Source organism: Astatotilapia calliptera, chromosome 14, assembly GCF_900246225.1.
Source record: "Astatotilapia calliptera chromosome 14, fAstCal1.2, whole genome shotgun sequence".
NCBI classification, from domain to species: domain Eukaryota; kingdom Metazoa; phylum Chordata; class Actinopteri; order Cichliformes; family Cichlidae; genus Astatotilapia; species Astatotilapia calliptera.
The window spans coordinates 10,494,394-10,511,429 of record NC_039315.1 but is presented as its reverse complement, the minus strand read 5'-3'; the positions used below and the strand labels follow the sequence as shown (position 1 = coordinate 10,511,429).

General features: G+C 39.0%; 1 protein-coding gene across 3 annotated transcripts; it reads left to right on the top strand.

Moving 5' to 3' along the window:
- The first annotated feature begins 1,615 nt into the window (after positions 1 to 1,615).
- LOC113036077 (integrin-linked protein kinase) lies at positions 1,616 to 15,635 on the top strand. 3 transcript variants are annotated; one of them, XM_026192124.1, is made up of 13 exons: positions 1,616 to 1,738; positions 2,706 to 2,962; positions 8,868 to 9,033; positions 10,757 to 10,852; positions 10,941 to 11,037; positions 11,150 to 11,233; positions 11,460 to 11,545; positions 11,638 to 11,747; positions 11,963 to 12,090; positions 12,296 to 12,417; positions 12,502 to 12,601; positions 13,959 to 14,089; positions 14,209 to 15,635. In XM_026192124.1, exons 2-13 carry the CDS (start codon positions 2,874 to 2,876, stop codon positions 14,356 to 14,358), a joined length of 1,359 nt encoding a protein of 452 aa, XP_026047909.1. In that variant the 5' UTR covers positions 1,616 to 1,738; positions 2,706 to 2,873; the 3' UTR covers positions 14,359 to 15,635. The 3 variants fall into 3 exon arrangements, with proteins under 3 accessions (XP_026047909.1, XP_026047911.1, XP_026047910.1); XM_026192126.1 differs by having other exon boundaries at positions 1,651 to 1,669; XM_026192125.1 differs by lacking the exon at positions 1,616 to 1,738 and adding an exon at positions 2,529 to 2,603.
- The last annotated feature ends 1,401 nt before the right edge of the window (positions 15,636 to 17,036 follow it).

Sequence of the window (17,036 nt, the reverse complement as noted above, 5' to 3'; positions counted from 1 at the left end):
GAAAATATAGTTTTACAAAGATTTCTCTCACCAAACATGTCTCTGAATAATCAAAATTAACAGTGTTTTTGTTAGGATCTTATAGATATTTGTAAGATCCAATCTAAACAACAATAAACAGACGGACTGACTTAAGTAAACCTACATATCAAATACACAATATATTTGTTGCATAATTGTTATATTCTGTAATTAGGGACACGCAAAAGGACACACTGGGTTTAATAAATAAAATTAAAAAAAACATTTTTCCTTTTTACTTGAAATTTGAAACTTACTTTACTTGAAATTATTTGTTTACTTAAAACTAGTAAATTAGACGGAGGGAATGATTTCCAGACCACTGAGGCCATATGTATGTTCTTAATCACCTGTAATAAAAAAAACTTTCTTAAACATCATATTACATACCATGCAATATGACAAGAAATGTTGTGTTTAAGGATGGATTTTCCCCTTTACAGACCCCAAAATGTGTCTGTAACATGTCTTTGTGCTTATGATTAGAGACAGAAGAATGGAGAATTTAAACTTAATCTGCAGACACTACAAACAACAGACAGTTTTATTTACATGTTTACCGCTTAAGTGGACCCACTAGGAAAGCTCCTTCCTTGTTCATTTGTTTGCTTTTAAATGAAATAAGTAGAAAGCCCTATGTCACTTCAGAAGGAAGATATGACAATTTAAACTGACCCTCTGTAAAACTCAGATCCTTTACAAGGTTCAAAACGGTGCGTGTGTGTGTGTGTCCTTCATGAAGGCCTACCTGGAGGAGATTAGGAACCTGGAGACCTGGTGCCAGGAGAACAACCTCCTCCTAAATGTCAGCAAGACTAAGGAGCTGATCGTGGACTTCACTAAAAAGCAGGTGAGGAATTATGAGCCCGTGATCATCAATGGCATGCCAGCGGAGAGAGTGGACAGTTTCCGGTACCTGGATGTCCACATCACTCAGGACCTGTCATGGTCCTGCCACATTAGAACCCTGGTTAAGAAAACCCGACAGTGTCTCTTCTTCCTCAGAAGGCTTAGAGATTTCCATCTGCCACTGAGGGTGCTCAAGAACTTTTATTCCTGCACCATCGAGAGCGTCCTGAAGGGAAACTGCACCTGGTTTGGTAACAGCACCAAGCAGGACAGACAAGATCTGCAAAGAGTGGTGCGCTCGGCCGAACGCATCATTCGATCAGAGCTTCCTGACCTGCTGTTCATCTAAACCAAGCGGTGCAAGACTAAAGCTAGGAAGATTATGATGGACCTTTCCCATCCCAACAATGGACTCTTCCCACTGTTGAGGTCTGGGAAGCGCTTCCGCTCCCTTAAGTGTGTGACAAATAAAATTTGAATTTGATTTTAATTCAATATATGCTCTAGTTGGAGGTCTGACATCAGCTGTCTGAGTCTGTAGTGTGTAACATTAGGTCTCAGAGCAACATGTTATAGACTACATGTAGTGACATGGTGGCATTTATTGTAATCCTGAGCTGAGCTTCGTATTTTAGATTTTTGTACACATAAAATGTAATTATTTCAAGAAAAAAAATCATGACCTCAGGGGGTGAATTTGAAATCGTTGCAATTCTCCTTGCAACCTATAGGCGGCTCTCTCTCTCTTCTTCCTCCACGTACGTACGGGTGTGGACGCACAGCTCTCTGAATGCTGAAGGTAACACAGCAAGGCTTGTAACTTTTCCTCTGTACAGCTACAATACACCGCAACAAGCTAATATATCCGGTAAGTTTAAAGGCATGGAGGTAAATAATTTTTTTTTAATTTGACCTGTTTAAACTATTAAATGATGGTTCGAGTGAAATCCTCAGTCGGTCACCGTTAAATGAGAGAAACACGGACAGCCCCCGCGGCAGGATAGATAGTTAGCTTGTTAGCACAGACCCAAATGGATTTTATTTCACGACGTAGAAGATGCAAGTTTATCGTGAGGAGCTAACCAAGATATATATCTTCCATATGGTGGAGTAAAAGCAGTCGGTGGTGCTGCCACGAGTAGAAGAACTAGGCGGCTGACTTAAGTGAGCTTTCCCCTCACTGTGTTAGCCGGATAGCAAAGCAGCTAGTCAGGCAGTGACAACATTGTTGGGAGTGTAAATGGTATAAACTGCGTGGATCAATGGCGCGTGAAACTTAGGTTGTGACCATACTGAAAAAAAAATAAAAAAAATATTGTATTATCATATTATACCGTCCCACTTATTGGCTAATACCAGTCTCACAATCAATTAGAGCTGCAAAACCAATACGAAGATAATAAAAAATCAACCACTTTCTTTCTACAAAGAAGAGCAGCAAATCCAGACTGTAAACTTGATAGGGCCATGAAGTGATTGATTTATTATCAATATATTAGTATAATCAGTATAATATATTAGTCTGTTGCCGGTGTATTAAAGGAATACAGACTTCAGTTTGACTCTGGATGATTATATTTATCTATTCTGGTGTCCATGGTGTCCAGGGCTATTTTTTCATACAGCTACATTTTGTGAGTCACTGTGTTGTAAACGGCATACCCACCCTGTATTACTCAGTTGGAGATTACTCAACACTAGGTTGTCTTGTCTGTAGGCTTTCTCCTTTTTAGGTTTGTACAGCAGTTTGTTTGTTTGTTTTTGTTTTTTTGTTTTTGTTTTTTAAGAAATTATTTTAACTGAGTGACCATTTTTCTTTAAATCAATTTCTTTAGGGTCGTGTTGGTGCTGCTCTGATTGTGGTTCATACTGTCCCAAATGAGGGACTGATGCTGGCCAGGACGTGCCTGAACCCATCGGGTTGCAACTCTTGTCTGTCCCAGTTTAGTTCTGCATCTGCTCCCACGGGTGCGTCCTAGAAGAAAAACAATACACCAGCCAAAATGGATGATATATTCACTCAGTGCCGGGAAGGCAATGCAGTGGCAGTTCGTTTATGGCTGGACAACACAGAGAATGATCTCAATCAAGGGTGAGCTGCAGTTTTTTTCATAGCCAGAATTTATCAGTCACTTCTGTCCATATTATTTCAAATGAAAGTTGGATACTGGAATCCTAATTAAGAATTTCATTTATATCCCCAAGCAGCTGTGCCTGCTTGCTTGTGACTTGCTAAAACATGAATTTGTGATTCCAAATAGCGTGGCTCAAAATTTCAAATGTGATCTTGTGTTTTATTTAAAATGTTTTATTCTTAAAGTTCTTCTCTGGTGCAGTCTGAAAGCCCGCCTTTTCAATCCTCTGTGAGATTGTGGACTGCCGTTGAACCCATTTCCTTGTGTGCGCATGTTTATGTTTAGAATGCCAGCACAGTAAATCAAAAGCATGATGTTGGACAGGAAGCATGCTGTGATGGTATAGTTAGTCACAGCAGTCAAAATCAGGCTCTGCATGCTCTGGATACAACTTGGTTTTGGATGGATTTGGATGCAGAAAATATTGTACTTTACTTCTGACATGACACATTTAGTACACAGCATTTTCTGTCTAATAGTTCCAGATTAAGAGTCCTGGGCTGCTGTTTTTATCCTAAGCTGGCTACATTGGGAAAAACTTGGCAGTCCAGTCTGGATGGCCACCCACGAATCTTGTCTTTTTAGAGAGCTCTGTTTAAGATTTAGACTACCGGTGTTTGTGTTCAAAGCAAACAAAGAAATAATAAATGAGTCAATTTAATTATGTTCCTTGTGTAAGTGGTAGCTGTTCTCTTTCCTTCTCCATTTCTCTCTGTTTTAGTGGACTTGTGGTAGGGTTTTTTTTTACTGACAGTTATTCATTTGCAAATGACATAGTTGTCAAGCTTTCATTATGTTGCTAGTACTATGAAAACGAAAGAGCTTTTTTTGGATTAGTGGTCGTCCTCTTTTTTTTTTGACATGGTTGTAACCAAGAAAACATTTGTTAACTGACAGAAAAGATAACTGGTAACGTCAGAGGCACAGGGATGTTTCAAGAAATATTTTAATGTTGTTAAAATTGCTATTTGGTCAGCATCTTTTTTTTTTCTTATTTGGGACGTGTTTGCTCTAAATATAAAAGAGGAACTTGAGAATATACATCATAACTTGAAAATATAGCTGTATTCTAAAAATAGATGCAAACAAGATATGTCTGTCTATACATACACTTTATTCAGAAAGTTATATTTTTTTCCTTTTCTTTGGCTTCCTGTTTCCTTTGTTTTTTCCACTTCTTGTGAGTCTATCTGATTGCATTGAGCCAGTGTGGATTCATGCATGCGACTCGCCCATTAGTTGATTACACGTCTAGTTCCCTTTTCCGGCTGATGTGTGTCCTCCAGTGTATAAGACACTACAGAGCCTCAAGCCTTCCTTTTCTGTGTTTTAGTAAACTTACTGTGCTCTTGCCTGACAGAACCCTCCCTGAGATATTTTCTATGCTCTACAATGACGATGTGTTTACACTGATGTAACTCCCACATGAACAGTAGTAGTGGAATGCAGAATCTCCTTACAAGGAGCAACACATGGGCCTCAAGGGAAGCTTTTACCACCTACCAGAACTGAGGGCTAAGGGGAGGAGTTTATTATTGTGGGCAGGGCTGAAAAGACAGACAGAAAATCTTTGTGTATGTGGGGCTGTATAGTGAATTTTTCAAAAGAGGAATGCATAGTTAAGCCATAGCAGCCCACATCACCTTCCCCCTTCTCTACTGATATGTTTCCTGTATGTCTCCCTGTGGTATTAGATAGCTCCACTCATTTCCCCTTACTGCTGCCGCCAAGTTTAGAAGACTCTAATTGCAAAGTTTAAAACATATTCTCCTAAATATTTGTAATGTGGTCATTATGTTCTGATGTTGTCTCTCAGTATTTTTTACAGTACCATTTTACTGGTTGGTGGATCATTATTATTAACACAAAATGCAGGTGTTTATTATTAAAGACCTACATGGCCTTGTGTGAAAAAGTAAATTCCCTGTAAACCTAATAACTGGTTGGGCCAGCCTGAGCATCAACAACTGCGATAACTTTGCGATAACTGGTAATGAGTCTTTCACAGTACTGTGGAGGAAATCTGACCTCCTCGTCTTTTCAGAACCGCCTTTTTTAAGCTTAGCTCTCCAAAAAAAGGGGGTTAATCACAGCTAATTCAAGATTTAACAAGAGGGGCAATTACTTTTTCACACAGAACCAGGTAGGTTTAAATAACTTTGCTCCCTTAATCAATGAAATCATCATTTGAAAACTGCATTTTGTATTTAATTGGGTTATCTGTGTCTAATATTAAAATTTGTTTGATAATCTGAAACATGTAAGTGTGACAAATATGAAAAACACTAAGAAAACAGGAAGGAGGCAAAGACTTTTTCACATGTGTGTTTTCTCCCTATTCCCTATTCTCCCTAAATCCATAGTGTCTTCAACTTCTGGGAAAGCTTGAAGTCAGACCGTTGACAGATTAAGTGATAGTACTATAATAATATTTAGTTTTGCTCTTTGGTTTGACTCCTAGTAAGGTATCTGTACCATGTCCAAGCATTTTTTACCTCTAACATAGAGCTCCATTGACCAGTATGACTGCTGTGGTTGATTGATGGTGGGTAATTGGAAACACAGTGGTCTAAATTCTTGTTCAAATGGGTAGTAATGGATTCAGAACAAGCAGTGCTAAGCATTGACAGAGATCATAAGGTTTGATTCAGGTCTTATGTTATTGGGTTATTATTATAATAATAATTACTATTATTATTATTTCCATCTAAAAAAAGAGGGGCTGCCATCTGCTGCAACTGGTTGTTAGGTTAACAGGAAGACGAAAAGAAAAAAGGAGCATAGAAATCCAAGAACAAAACAGACTGTGGGAGTGAGTGGAAAGAAGTTAATGACAGTAAACAGCTGTATGTCAGTTCAACAGGAGGGAAAATAGGATTGTGGAGAAGAAACGCTCTGTGCATCATGGAACGTCCTCCAGCAGCCCAAGCATATAGCAGTATAATTAAGGGAGTGTTCAGAGGCACCTGATCTAGCCTTAACTGTAAGCTTCATCAAAACAGATTTTTTTTTTAGTTTAATTTTAAAAGTAGAGATGATGTCTGGCTCCTGAACCCAAACTGGAGGCTGGTTCTGCAGAAGAGCAGCCTCATAGCTGAAGGCTCAAAACCTGCAGTCTGAGAGCAAAGTGCTCTGTTGGGTCAATGTGAGACTGAGGTCTTTAAGATGTGATGGAGCTTGCTTATTCAGGACTGTGGACGAGAATGAGGATTTAAAGATCAATTCTGCAGTGAAGAGAAGCTTTAACTCAAGTAATGTGATCTTTACTTTCACTGTGTCTCCTGTGCTCTGCTCCATGTGTCTGAACTGAAGTAAAACAAACACAAATTAATTGAGTAAAGAAACAATAAATTATACTTTCTTTTAAATTCCCCTCTCTAACTTTTAATGGTAGAGAATACATTGTATGATATGTTAAACAATCAATTTGAAAATGCTCTGCACATTTGAATAAAAATATGTCGCTGTAGTCCCGGATTAGCTGTTTTTAGTGTAGCTAGTATCAGGTTGTTATTCTTGTATGCAGCTACTGCAAAAGGGATTTAACATGATCAGGTTAATTGTAACACTAAGAGATAAAATTTCCCATCTATCAGAATATAAAGTATTAGGTAGAAATGCACTGTGATTTGGCTGTGGTAGTTCTACTGTAGTTTATGTACCTTTTATTTTAGAATGATCCTTCTTGTCATTGGATATTTGAATGAATAAAATGAATACTAGAAAAATGAGTTTTTCAAGAGTAAAAACACTAATTTACTATTCCCGTAGCTGCTTTTTAGATATTTCAGTGGATTTGTTTTTCTTTAGCCGAGGCTTGTTATATGAGCCAGTGGAGATGTCAGTGCAGACATACAAGGTGCAGACAGGGACGCTTCCTCTGGCTCTTCAGTCTGCCCGGATGAGTTCTGCTGGCAGGTGAAAGTGCCTGAAATAAATTACTGCAGTCAGTGAGGAGGGAGTGAGCAAGAGGAAACCCTGGCACTCAAGTCCTCATGGGTTTGTGGGATGATGGTAGCTTAAAGGGAAAATCCATCCTGTAACAAAAATACACACAGAGACCAGTGTTGAGGCTTACTTGATGTAACCACAGTACATTTTCAGCATTTATATGTGGACCTGAGCTATTATTGTGTACTTTTTTTTAGAATAAAATTGCTTTATATAAATATTTGAATAAAAATGAGTTAACTGAACTTAGATTTTTCAAGATATATCTTGAAAAATAAAGGGAAATAACTTCATCTAAAATCTTTATTTTGTTAAAATGTTTTGCACAAGTCATATTTGAACAAGTTGTGCATCAACTCAGGAAACTCTAAAAGAAAATCACACTGTCAAAAGCTATAGGGAATTATTATTATTTTTCTTATTTAAAGCCACAACTCAAAGTTGTTCAGTGACATAAAACTGAAAAAAGCAGCACATTGTATCATTGGAGAAGCTTTTGATTTGTAAGAGAATTCAAATGTAAAACTCTCAGGACAGATGAGGACAGATATGTTTTAAAGCTAATCCATCCATGGCAGCTGTTGTTAAACAGAACATTTAAGCCCATACAGAGCACAATTTTGCTTATTTTGTAATTTCTTGATTTTACAGAAGATGTACATGAACCTTGATGCTCCACTTCCTCCCCCAAACAGACTTGCTTGGCACTGAAAGCTAATCAGATTAGAAAAGTGTGTGGGTAGTTTTTCTCTCCTAAACTGAAGCTAATTAGTTTTCAGGATTTGGCCTTTTGGTCTGAGAGGAAATTGCTCTCTGAGTTGATCCACAGCAGGTCACACAGTTAGATGTGTGTTGTGGGACTGAGGGTCTCTGTGGGACTCTTGATGCTGTTTTGTGTGAATACAAGCCAGTGAATTGAGTGCTGGGGCAGACGGTTCAAATTCCTGCAGAATCATAATACTCCCTCAGTTCTCAGATCTTATTATTATGCTGTCTGTCTACTTATAATTTTGGAAGAAGTGAAAAAGATATTAAAAAGAGCACTGTGCTCATGGAAAGTAAAATCCATCATAGTAGTCCAGATGATCTGGTAGAAGTGAGTGGAGTGATGAGACAGAGTCATACTCGCGGCTCACTGAGCCTTTTAAGGACTTCAGCGCTGCTGTTTTTTTGTCCAGTCTTTTTCGTGATCGACTCTGTCACTGCGCTCTTCCTGTGTCTTAATCTCTGTGTTACTGTGTTTCACAGTGAAGACACTCCATCAGTGTGTCTGTCATATAATCGAGGCCACTGTGCGACATGTGGCATTGCTGCTGTCACCGAGACAGGAATGATGAGTGCCAGAGGCTTATTAGCTTTTGTCACTGAGTCGCATGAGCTTCCTTTTTTACAGAAGCAGAAAATGACTGTAAAAATGAATAAACTTATCATGCATACATAACTCAGCTTCACATCACTGGCATAACAGATTATTGGGAACAAATATAATAAGTATTTTTGCAGTAAATTCAGGCTTTGTGAAGGATTAATCATTCAATTTTTTTCATAGAACTCACTCATAGCATTGCTTTGGAGCTGTGTTATCTACATTAAAGCAACAGTTGTGTAAATGTATTTTATTAGATTTTTTAGCTCAGTTTTCTCATTGCACTGGTAATTAAGCATGAACGGAGGCACTGGTAATCTCACTTAACATGTATATCTTTACATTGAGGATCTGGGTTTTTCTTTTTTTTTATGAAGTTTTCTTGTCAAACCAAAAACCCATTTCCCAAAACAGCTGTAGTTTTTACCATTTATACCACAGAGGTGTTTGTGTGGAAAATTGCTGATGTTTTGTCCCTCAGGTTATGCTAAGCAGGTTTTTGTATAAAAAAACATGCTCAGCTTGTATTGCTTCTGCCCCTGTAGAGATGACCATGGCTTCAGCCCTCTCCACTGGGCTTGCAGAGAGGGTCGCTCCAATGTGGTGGACATGCTCATCATGCGAGGAGCGCGCATTAATGTCATGAACCGGGGAGACGACACACCCCTGCACCTGGCTGCCAGCCATGGACATCGCGACATTGTGGGAAAGGTAGAGTTCTTGTAAACACTGGAGCACAGTAACTCTGTCTAGAGTCTCTTGGATGAATTCCACTGTGGCTATAACATAAAATGTATCATAAACGTGTCATGGATTGTGTATAAAAGACAGACATCACCCATTAGTTTATGGACTCACCCTTGGCTTTCTGGCTACTGCCGCTTTCTTTATGTATGGAGTGATAGTAGTGCTTGGTGAGCAAGCTGCATTCATAGATTGAATGGACGTAACAATAGGTGGTATAAAAGATGGATGCAACTGTTGTGCCCTCATCACCCACTGGTTTCTGGCTTCCTGTTTTGAAGCCATGAGCTGACTGTTTCTGTTGTTGCTGTCTTGGTTGCAAAAAAACCCCAGAGGCTGGGCAGACCTGACTCTACTGAAACTACATGCTAATTGGTTAATGAATCATGATTGACAAGTCATTTGCCGTTGAGCGTGCAGTTTTATACCACAGATAATCCTCTATGTTGAAACATAATATGACTGAGATTTCCAAATTAGACTCATTTTTTTTTTAAATTCAGTATGGCCCAAACTGAGTGACTGAGACCATAAACTTAGCAGGAAAATGTTTGCAGAGGTGAAGACAGAAAGCCATTTTCCCACAGACTTCTATAGGATCATAAGCCATCTGGCAGCTTTCACATAGATTACAGGTTTAAGGCATTGGCTTTCTTTTTCTGACTCAAAAGCAATATCTGTGTTTAATACTGTCTATAGGTCTGTTTAAGAGTGGTAATTAACAGATTATTAAATACTAGAACTGTAGCCAGCATAAACTTCAGGCTCATTATGTATCAGCAATACAAACATGGTCAAGAGGACCAGACTAGAGTTTGCAGAAGTGAAGCCTAGCAGATAACTTCTGGATACAGTTGTCTGTGTCTGCACATCTGTGTAGCAAAGCAGTCACGCACCTAACTTTAAGCCTTATTCTCTATATGAGCTGATTATATATAAAAGAACAAAACAAAAATATCATCCCTGCAGTTGTTAGTTTGAAATGAGCAGTGGGGATCAAAATGGTTTTCTATACAAATTGGTTGTGTTATCGGTTGGAGACGGAGCAGTGAGAGCGAGCAAATGCAAGATCTTAATATACAAGTTTCAAAATGATGCTCTCCCTGCAAGTTTGGTTCATTAGCACAGGATATTGTGAAAGCTAAAATGATATCATCTGAACAGCTGAAACATGTCTTGTCTGTTCTTGTACTTGCACCTTTTGTAACAGACAAAACTGAAGCATGAATATAAAATGTGCTTACTGCTACATATAAATGCACAGACAAAATTGGAGCTGCAAAGCAAACGGCAGGGACTTCAATGCAGCATATTAAACCTGCAGTGTTTTTCTTTATAGGAAACACAGCTGGGTTTTCAAAGTGCAGCAAACACATTGTGGCAGTAAGTGTATTTGCTGTAAGTTGTTGATGTTTGTCCATAAAAGAAAGAAAGGTATTTTGTATTATCCTGTACACAGTCCTGTTGATATAATGGCGGGCTTCTGCTCCACGATGTCGATTTTAAAATGGCTGTAAAGCAGCTACTGAGTTTAATATTAGACACGTCTCAATACCTCTGGTATGTGTCTACAGGCAAAACAACTGTGCATGATTTTTCTTGGCAGCATTGGGATCATCTCTGTGTACAGCCTAAACAAGATCTGACCAGCCTTTCTCTGCATGTAATCCGTTGTTTTTCCTTCTTTTAGCTGATCCAGTGCAAAGCAGACACCAATGCCGTCAATGAACACGGGAACACACCACTGCATTATGCTTGCTTCTGGGGACAAGACCAAGTAGCTGAGGTTAGTGTGCCTCCTGGTGGCGATGAAGCTAAAAACCTGTGTGTTTTAAAGTATTTTTAAAGTGTTGATAACGTTTGTTTTTTCTCAGGACCTTGTGACTAATGGAGCTCTAGTGAGCATCTGTAACAAGTATGGGGAAACTCCATTGGACAAAGGGAAACCTCACCTCCGTGAACTCCTCAGAGGTATGCCTGTGGTTTGACTGTTTGGTTTTTAAAAAAAAAAATGTCAGCGTCAGTCATACATCTTTCAGATTTGTTGCTCTGTACTGACTTTCTCATTTTACTATCAATACAGAAAAGGCTGAGAAAATGGGACAGAACTTGACTAAAATTCCCTTCAAGGACAGTTTCTGGAAAGGCACCACCAGAACCCGTCCCCGTGAGTCCCAGCAACCCAAAAACCAATTTATTAGCTGACCACTTTCCACCCACAGTTTTGCACAGAGTGCTGCATGAAATGGAAAAATGTTCTGTGCTAGTCTCCAGATTAATCTTAATGTGGCTTTTGAAATTTCCACAGATTTTTCAGATTTCATATAAATAATGAGCTTTTTGTCTGAGCTTTAACTCGCGTCCTGAGTTATGTCTCTGTCTTGTGTTTTTAGGCAATGGAACATTGAATAAACAGGCAGGCATTGACTACAGACAGCTTTCTCTAGCCCATAAAGTAAACGAGAACCAGTCTGGAGAGGTAATTTCTTCTTGTTTTTCATTGTGCTCAATGTTAATGCAGAGCTGCTAATGATGAATTAAAGATTCACTTTTTTTGTTTCTCTTCTATAGCTCTGGCAAGGGCGCTGGCAGGGAAATGAAATTGCCATTAAACTGCTAAAAGTTCGTGACTGGACCACTAGGAAAGGCAGAGACTTCAATGAGGAGTATCCCAAACTCAGGTTCTTATATAATCCTGACTTTTCTCTGCAGACTTTTTCGTTTTTTGCCTTCACAGTCACTCATTTGTCTGTTTGCACTGTCTTGAGCCAAATTCTGTGTATAATTTTATTTCGTGGGGAGGTGCATCTCATACTTTTTATGTCAAATCCTTTGTGGATTTGCCTGTTTTTGTCTGTCTGTCTCCCCTGTCCTTCCCTCTTGGGCTGAATCCCAGGATATTTTCCCATCCGAATGTCCTACCCATGTTGGGAGCATGTCAGTCTCCTCCCGCCCCTCACCCCATCATCATCGCACACTGGATGCCTTATGGCTCCCTCTACAACGTGCTGCATGAAGGCACCAGTGAGTACCTCTACTCTGGTCACAGGCCATACTTGTGACCAGTTTGGGTGATTTGTAGGGATTTGTGATTTATTGGAGTTAAGTATTTGTTTTGGTCATTAAGTTGTCATCACTTTTTCTACAGTAGTGATTTCACTGTCATCCAGTAATGTAGTGAAAGACATGGCTTAAACCTGTTATTACTTGTTCTTCATCATGCTGTCAGATTTTGTGGTGGATCAGACACAGGCGGTCAAGTTTGCCCTTGACATTGCTAATGGAATGGCGTTCCTACACACACTTGAACCCATGATCCCTCGCCATTACCTCAACAGCAAGAGTGTAATGGTAAGAAGAAGAAAACTATGAATAAGAGATGTATGGTACAGTTTTTTGAGGCGTCTAAGTCAACTCTGTTTTCCGTTTTCACAGATAGATGAGGACATGACGGCAAGGATCAGCATGGCAGACGTCAAGTTTTCCTTCCAGTGTCCTGGCAGGATGTACTCGCCAGCATGGGTAGCCCCTGAGGGTAGGCATCAGTCATACAGCACAGATCCAAAGTGACAGCTGAAGCCACACAAGCTTGCACTTGAATGATGGATGCAGGAAACTCTAGACTGTCTCTGAGCCAAATGTAATTTGCAGCTGATTTCCCCAGGAGATAGATTGAAATCAAAGTTAGCTCGAAACGTAAACTGATTACAAAATGTGAAAATAACCAGGGAACATTTGCAACAGAGAAGCAAACAGAAACAGCGTGTGGGGGATGGGATGAAGGGGATTTATCACCACCAGTTACATAGAAACAACATGTATGTATGCTGTGATATGCAAGGGAGTGTTTCTTGTGTTTAAAACAAATTCACATAGTTGGCATGGTAACAGATTTTAATAATATGCCTTATATTCAAGAATTGTTTGTAATATGTAATAATAGAAATGCACTACTGCTTCGAATTTTCCTTATATTAGCAAGTTTGCTTATTGTATCATTTTGTAGAAGAACTGCAACAATATGTTTCTACTGCTTTTGCAACATGATGATATTTACATTTCAGTCATTTCTAAAGGATTATGGAATTTGGTTTAATGGCTGGTTGGCAATTGGTTTTAAACAGGCTGTTTAATCTTCAAAGAAACATGGCCACTTACAGAGGCATTAGTTTAGTTAGATTTTACTTTAGCCTGGAATCCAAGCTGATGTACATGTACTAACCTTACAGTGAGACTAAACAGATGGCACAACACACTGTTGTTGAAGTAAATGTATTTAATCTGACATTAGGTTTGTGCTGCGCTTTGTATCTGTAACCTGCTACCTTCCTTTGTGAAATCGGCTGCTCAAATGTCTTCAGTTTCTCTTCATCTACAAGATTTGGTTTCCATAGCAACATATACTATACGATGCTAGATCACAGGCAAAAAGCCCACAGAGCTCCATGTTGTTCAAGCTTTTTTTTTTAAGATAAATACTGAACTGTCGTGCAAAATGCATTCCTTGGGATTCCCCACTTTATACTGTATATATTTCTGCTTGTCTGCTGCTGTTTGCAGGCAGACACTAGTTTGCAAGAATGGAAACAGAAATTGCCTCAATTTTGTTTTATAATGCAGGGGTTTTTTTGGATGTTATTTGCTGCAGATTAGTAGACCATTGACTACTATATTTTGTACCTGAGTTCTGCAGACTCATTGACAATACACCGCAAGTGACACAAGGTGGTGATTTTGATCAGCTATTCATGATGTTATCAAATTAGGCACATCCTAAGGAAGGAACAGCCTCACTCGTTGCAATAACTTTTCATTTCTCCACAGTAGTCTGAGGATGTGGCATGTCGTTACGTTACTCTATAACCTTCTTTATTTTTCTTGGCATTGCTCAGCCCTTCAGAAGAAGCCAGAAGAGATAAACCGCCGGTCAGCAGACATGTGGAGCTTTGCTATCCTGTTGTGGGAGTTGGTAACCAGGGAAGTGCCATTTGCTGACCTGTCCAACATGGAGATAGGCATGAAGGTTAGCAGCACTGTTGCTTATTAGATTAACAAATGGATATCAGCAGCTTGCAGACAGACCTCACAGTTATTACCTGTTAGTTTAATGGATTTAAGGTGTCTGTATGTTCTGGTTTATAGGTTTCTTTGGAGGGGTTGAGGCCCACTATCCCCCCTGGCATCTCTCCCCACATTTGCAAGCTCATGAAGATATGCATGAACGAAGATCCAGCAAAGAGGCCTAAATTTGACATGATTGTGCCAATTCTGGAAAAAATGCAGGACAAGTGAAAAACGTCTTCTGACCTTCTTTACCTAACTGATGAACAACAGGATATCTTAACCCAGATTTGACTCTGAGATGTTGGTGTGGTGCTTACCAATATTGCCTTAAAGTCTCATTCTCACACTCTACCGCTGTTTTCAACACCACTGTACCTTCTGCTTGTGAGATGAATTCAGCAGAAATCACTCCTTTTTATATTCTGTTTTTTTTTCCTCTTCTGTTAAAGTGATATCAAAGTTTTGTTACTGATCTGCTGACACTGTCTGCAGAAGCATAGTATTTACTGTTCACTGTATAAACTGCAATCATATTGAACTGAGTAAAATCTCAAGTGACAAAATAACCCGTGGAGGTCAGCATGACATTCTGTTGAATTCCTTCAGTGGTGGGCCTGCCATGCTGATCCTCGCTGTATTAAAAAGTCTCCCTCTAAGGTGACTGCTCCTTTTGCAATGATGGTCCATAACAAATGGATAACATATTAACCAAAAGCTTGTGGGAATATGTTGTATTAATATCATCAAATGTTTGAAGCTGAACATTTAAACGTATTAGATAATAAAACAATATGAATGAGCAGTGCCCTTGAGCGCATGTACAAAAAGCAGCGTTGTGCCTTTTAGCTGGGCTGCATAGTGGTAATGATGAGCTTGGCCTTTTCGTGGACCGACTATATCTTGTGCAACCTCACAATGATTTAAAACTGGCCATAAAAGCTTGGAGTTTTTGGGAAAAATTCACCCAGAATGGAATGGAATTCTTGGTAATTGTGTTAATGTAATCGGCATTACTTATTTGCTTAATCTTTCAGTAATTATTTTTCCCCCTGATACATTATTTGAATCCTGTTTGCTCTACTGTTGAACAAAAACGTCAGTCAGCCTGTGTCATCATGTATGAAAGAAATGATGAAATATGAAAAATGTTCACAAAGAAATGATGTCAGCTCAATGCTGGCATCATTTCTTTGTGAACCAACATGAAAGCTGCACCCTATTATGTAATTTATTAAAGCATAAGATGGATGCAGTCAAAATTAGGTGTTGTCAGGGACACTTCACCCAGTTCTTTGGTTTTCATCAAGGGTTTGACTTAACATGTGTTTGTGTTCTCTCATTTATTATTTGATCCACTGGATTACTTCTTGCTTTATATCCCACTCAAGGTTTTTTTGTCTTTTCTGTGCCTCCACCAGCTTGCTTGTTTGTGCTGAAGCCAAAATCAAGAATGACATATGCAAATGTATGTATTTATATATGAGTATATTAAAAAATAAAACATATGGACAACTTGAATGTGTGCGTTTTCTGGAGGGAACTGGACATGACAGGATTGTTGTGGGAAATGCATAAAGATTGCAGATCTCTTCAAGAGAGGCGACATAAGTGTCATTGTATTGACATTTAAACGTAACATTTATCTTATGAGGAACAGGGCTTTCTGAGCTTTCTGTAGTATTGAGTCTCATTATCTCAGTCAGTGTTGACATACAAATTTGATCAGAAATGTAAAACATGATTGAGTAGTATGAGACAATAATAGAGTTATGGGTTTATCACTATTTTAGAAAGCATACTTTCCCAATATCGGACATACTCTCCAGGTTAACTGCTTGCTAATGCATATATCTGCTATCATCCAGTGCATTTAGGCATATGAACATGTTGCTTAGATAAACCTGAGCATCAGAATGCAGGAGAAAAATGATTTAAGTCGCTTTGAATTTGGTGTAGTTGTGCATGGTCTGGAAAAAAAAGAGCAGCAGTTCTCTGGGCAAGAATGCCTTGTTGATGAGGTCAGACGACAATGGCTTGGAGCTGATAGGGAGGCAGTAGTAACTGAAATAACCATTCACTGCAAGATGTGCAGAAGAGGGTTTGTGATTGTGCAGAAGAGGGTTTGTGATTGCACAGCAAACCTTGAAGTAGATGGGCTAAAGCAGCAGAAGATCGTATCTGGTGCCACTATTGTCAGCTAAGAACAAGCAACGGGGGGTTTGGGCTAACCAAAATTAGACAATAACAGTTCTGATGAGTCTTGATTTCTGTTGCAATATTCAAGCCAATTACTACCTGCCTGAGTCTTGTTACTGACCATGTTCATCCCTTTATCACCGCAGTGCATCTAGCAGGATAGAATGTCATGTCACAAACGCTCAAACTGGTTTCTTGAATGCAACAATGAGTTCTCAAAATGTCCTCCACAGTCACCAGATGTCAGTGGAAAAGAGCACCTTTTGAATGTGGTGGAAGGAGATTTGCATCATGGATGTGCAACTGACAAACCTGCAACAAGTGTGTGATGTCAGTGTGATGTCAGTATGGACCAAAATCACTGAGAAATGTTTTCAGTACTTTCTTCATTTAAGGGCAGTTTTTCTTCCAAACGTGTCCAGTGACATGTAGCAGTACATTATTAGTTTCAATGATATAAGTGGAGTTGAGGCACCGAAATACAATTGACTTTTTTTTTTTAAATATATGTTTCAAGCTTTTACTACTGCTACTACTCAGCAAAGTATTTTATAGTGTTGCATTAGCACTTTTTTGGCCAAAGACGTTAGTATAGATAAAAGCTGGGCTTATTAAAAAGTGGTCTGCTAATATGAATATGAACATTTAACGCATTTGGGATCAACCCATATAATGCAGAGACAACAAAAATGTAAAAGGCCCCAAGAATC

What these genes read in the sequence shown, in the direction of transcription:
- LOC113036077 (XM_026192124.1), top strand. Translation starts at nt 2,874, where the DNA reads ATGGATGATATATTCACTCAGTGCCGGGAAGGCAATGCAGTGGCAGTT. An exon ending in ACGAGAACCAGTCTGGAGAG is followed by an intron (nt 11,546 to 11,637) that starts GTAATTTCTTCT and finishes TCTCTTCTATAG; the next exon opens with CTCTGGCAAGGGCGCTGGCA. An exon ending in AGCATGGGTAGCCCCTGAGG is followed by an intron (nt 12,602 to 13,958) that starts GTAGGCATCAGT and finishes GGCATTGCTCAG; the next exon opens with CCCTTCAGAAGAAGCCAGAA.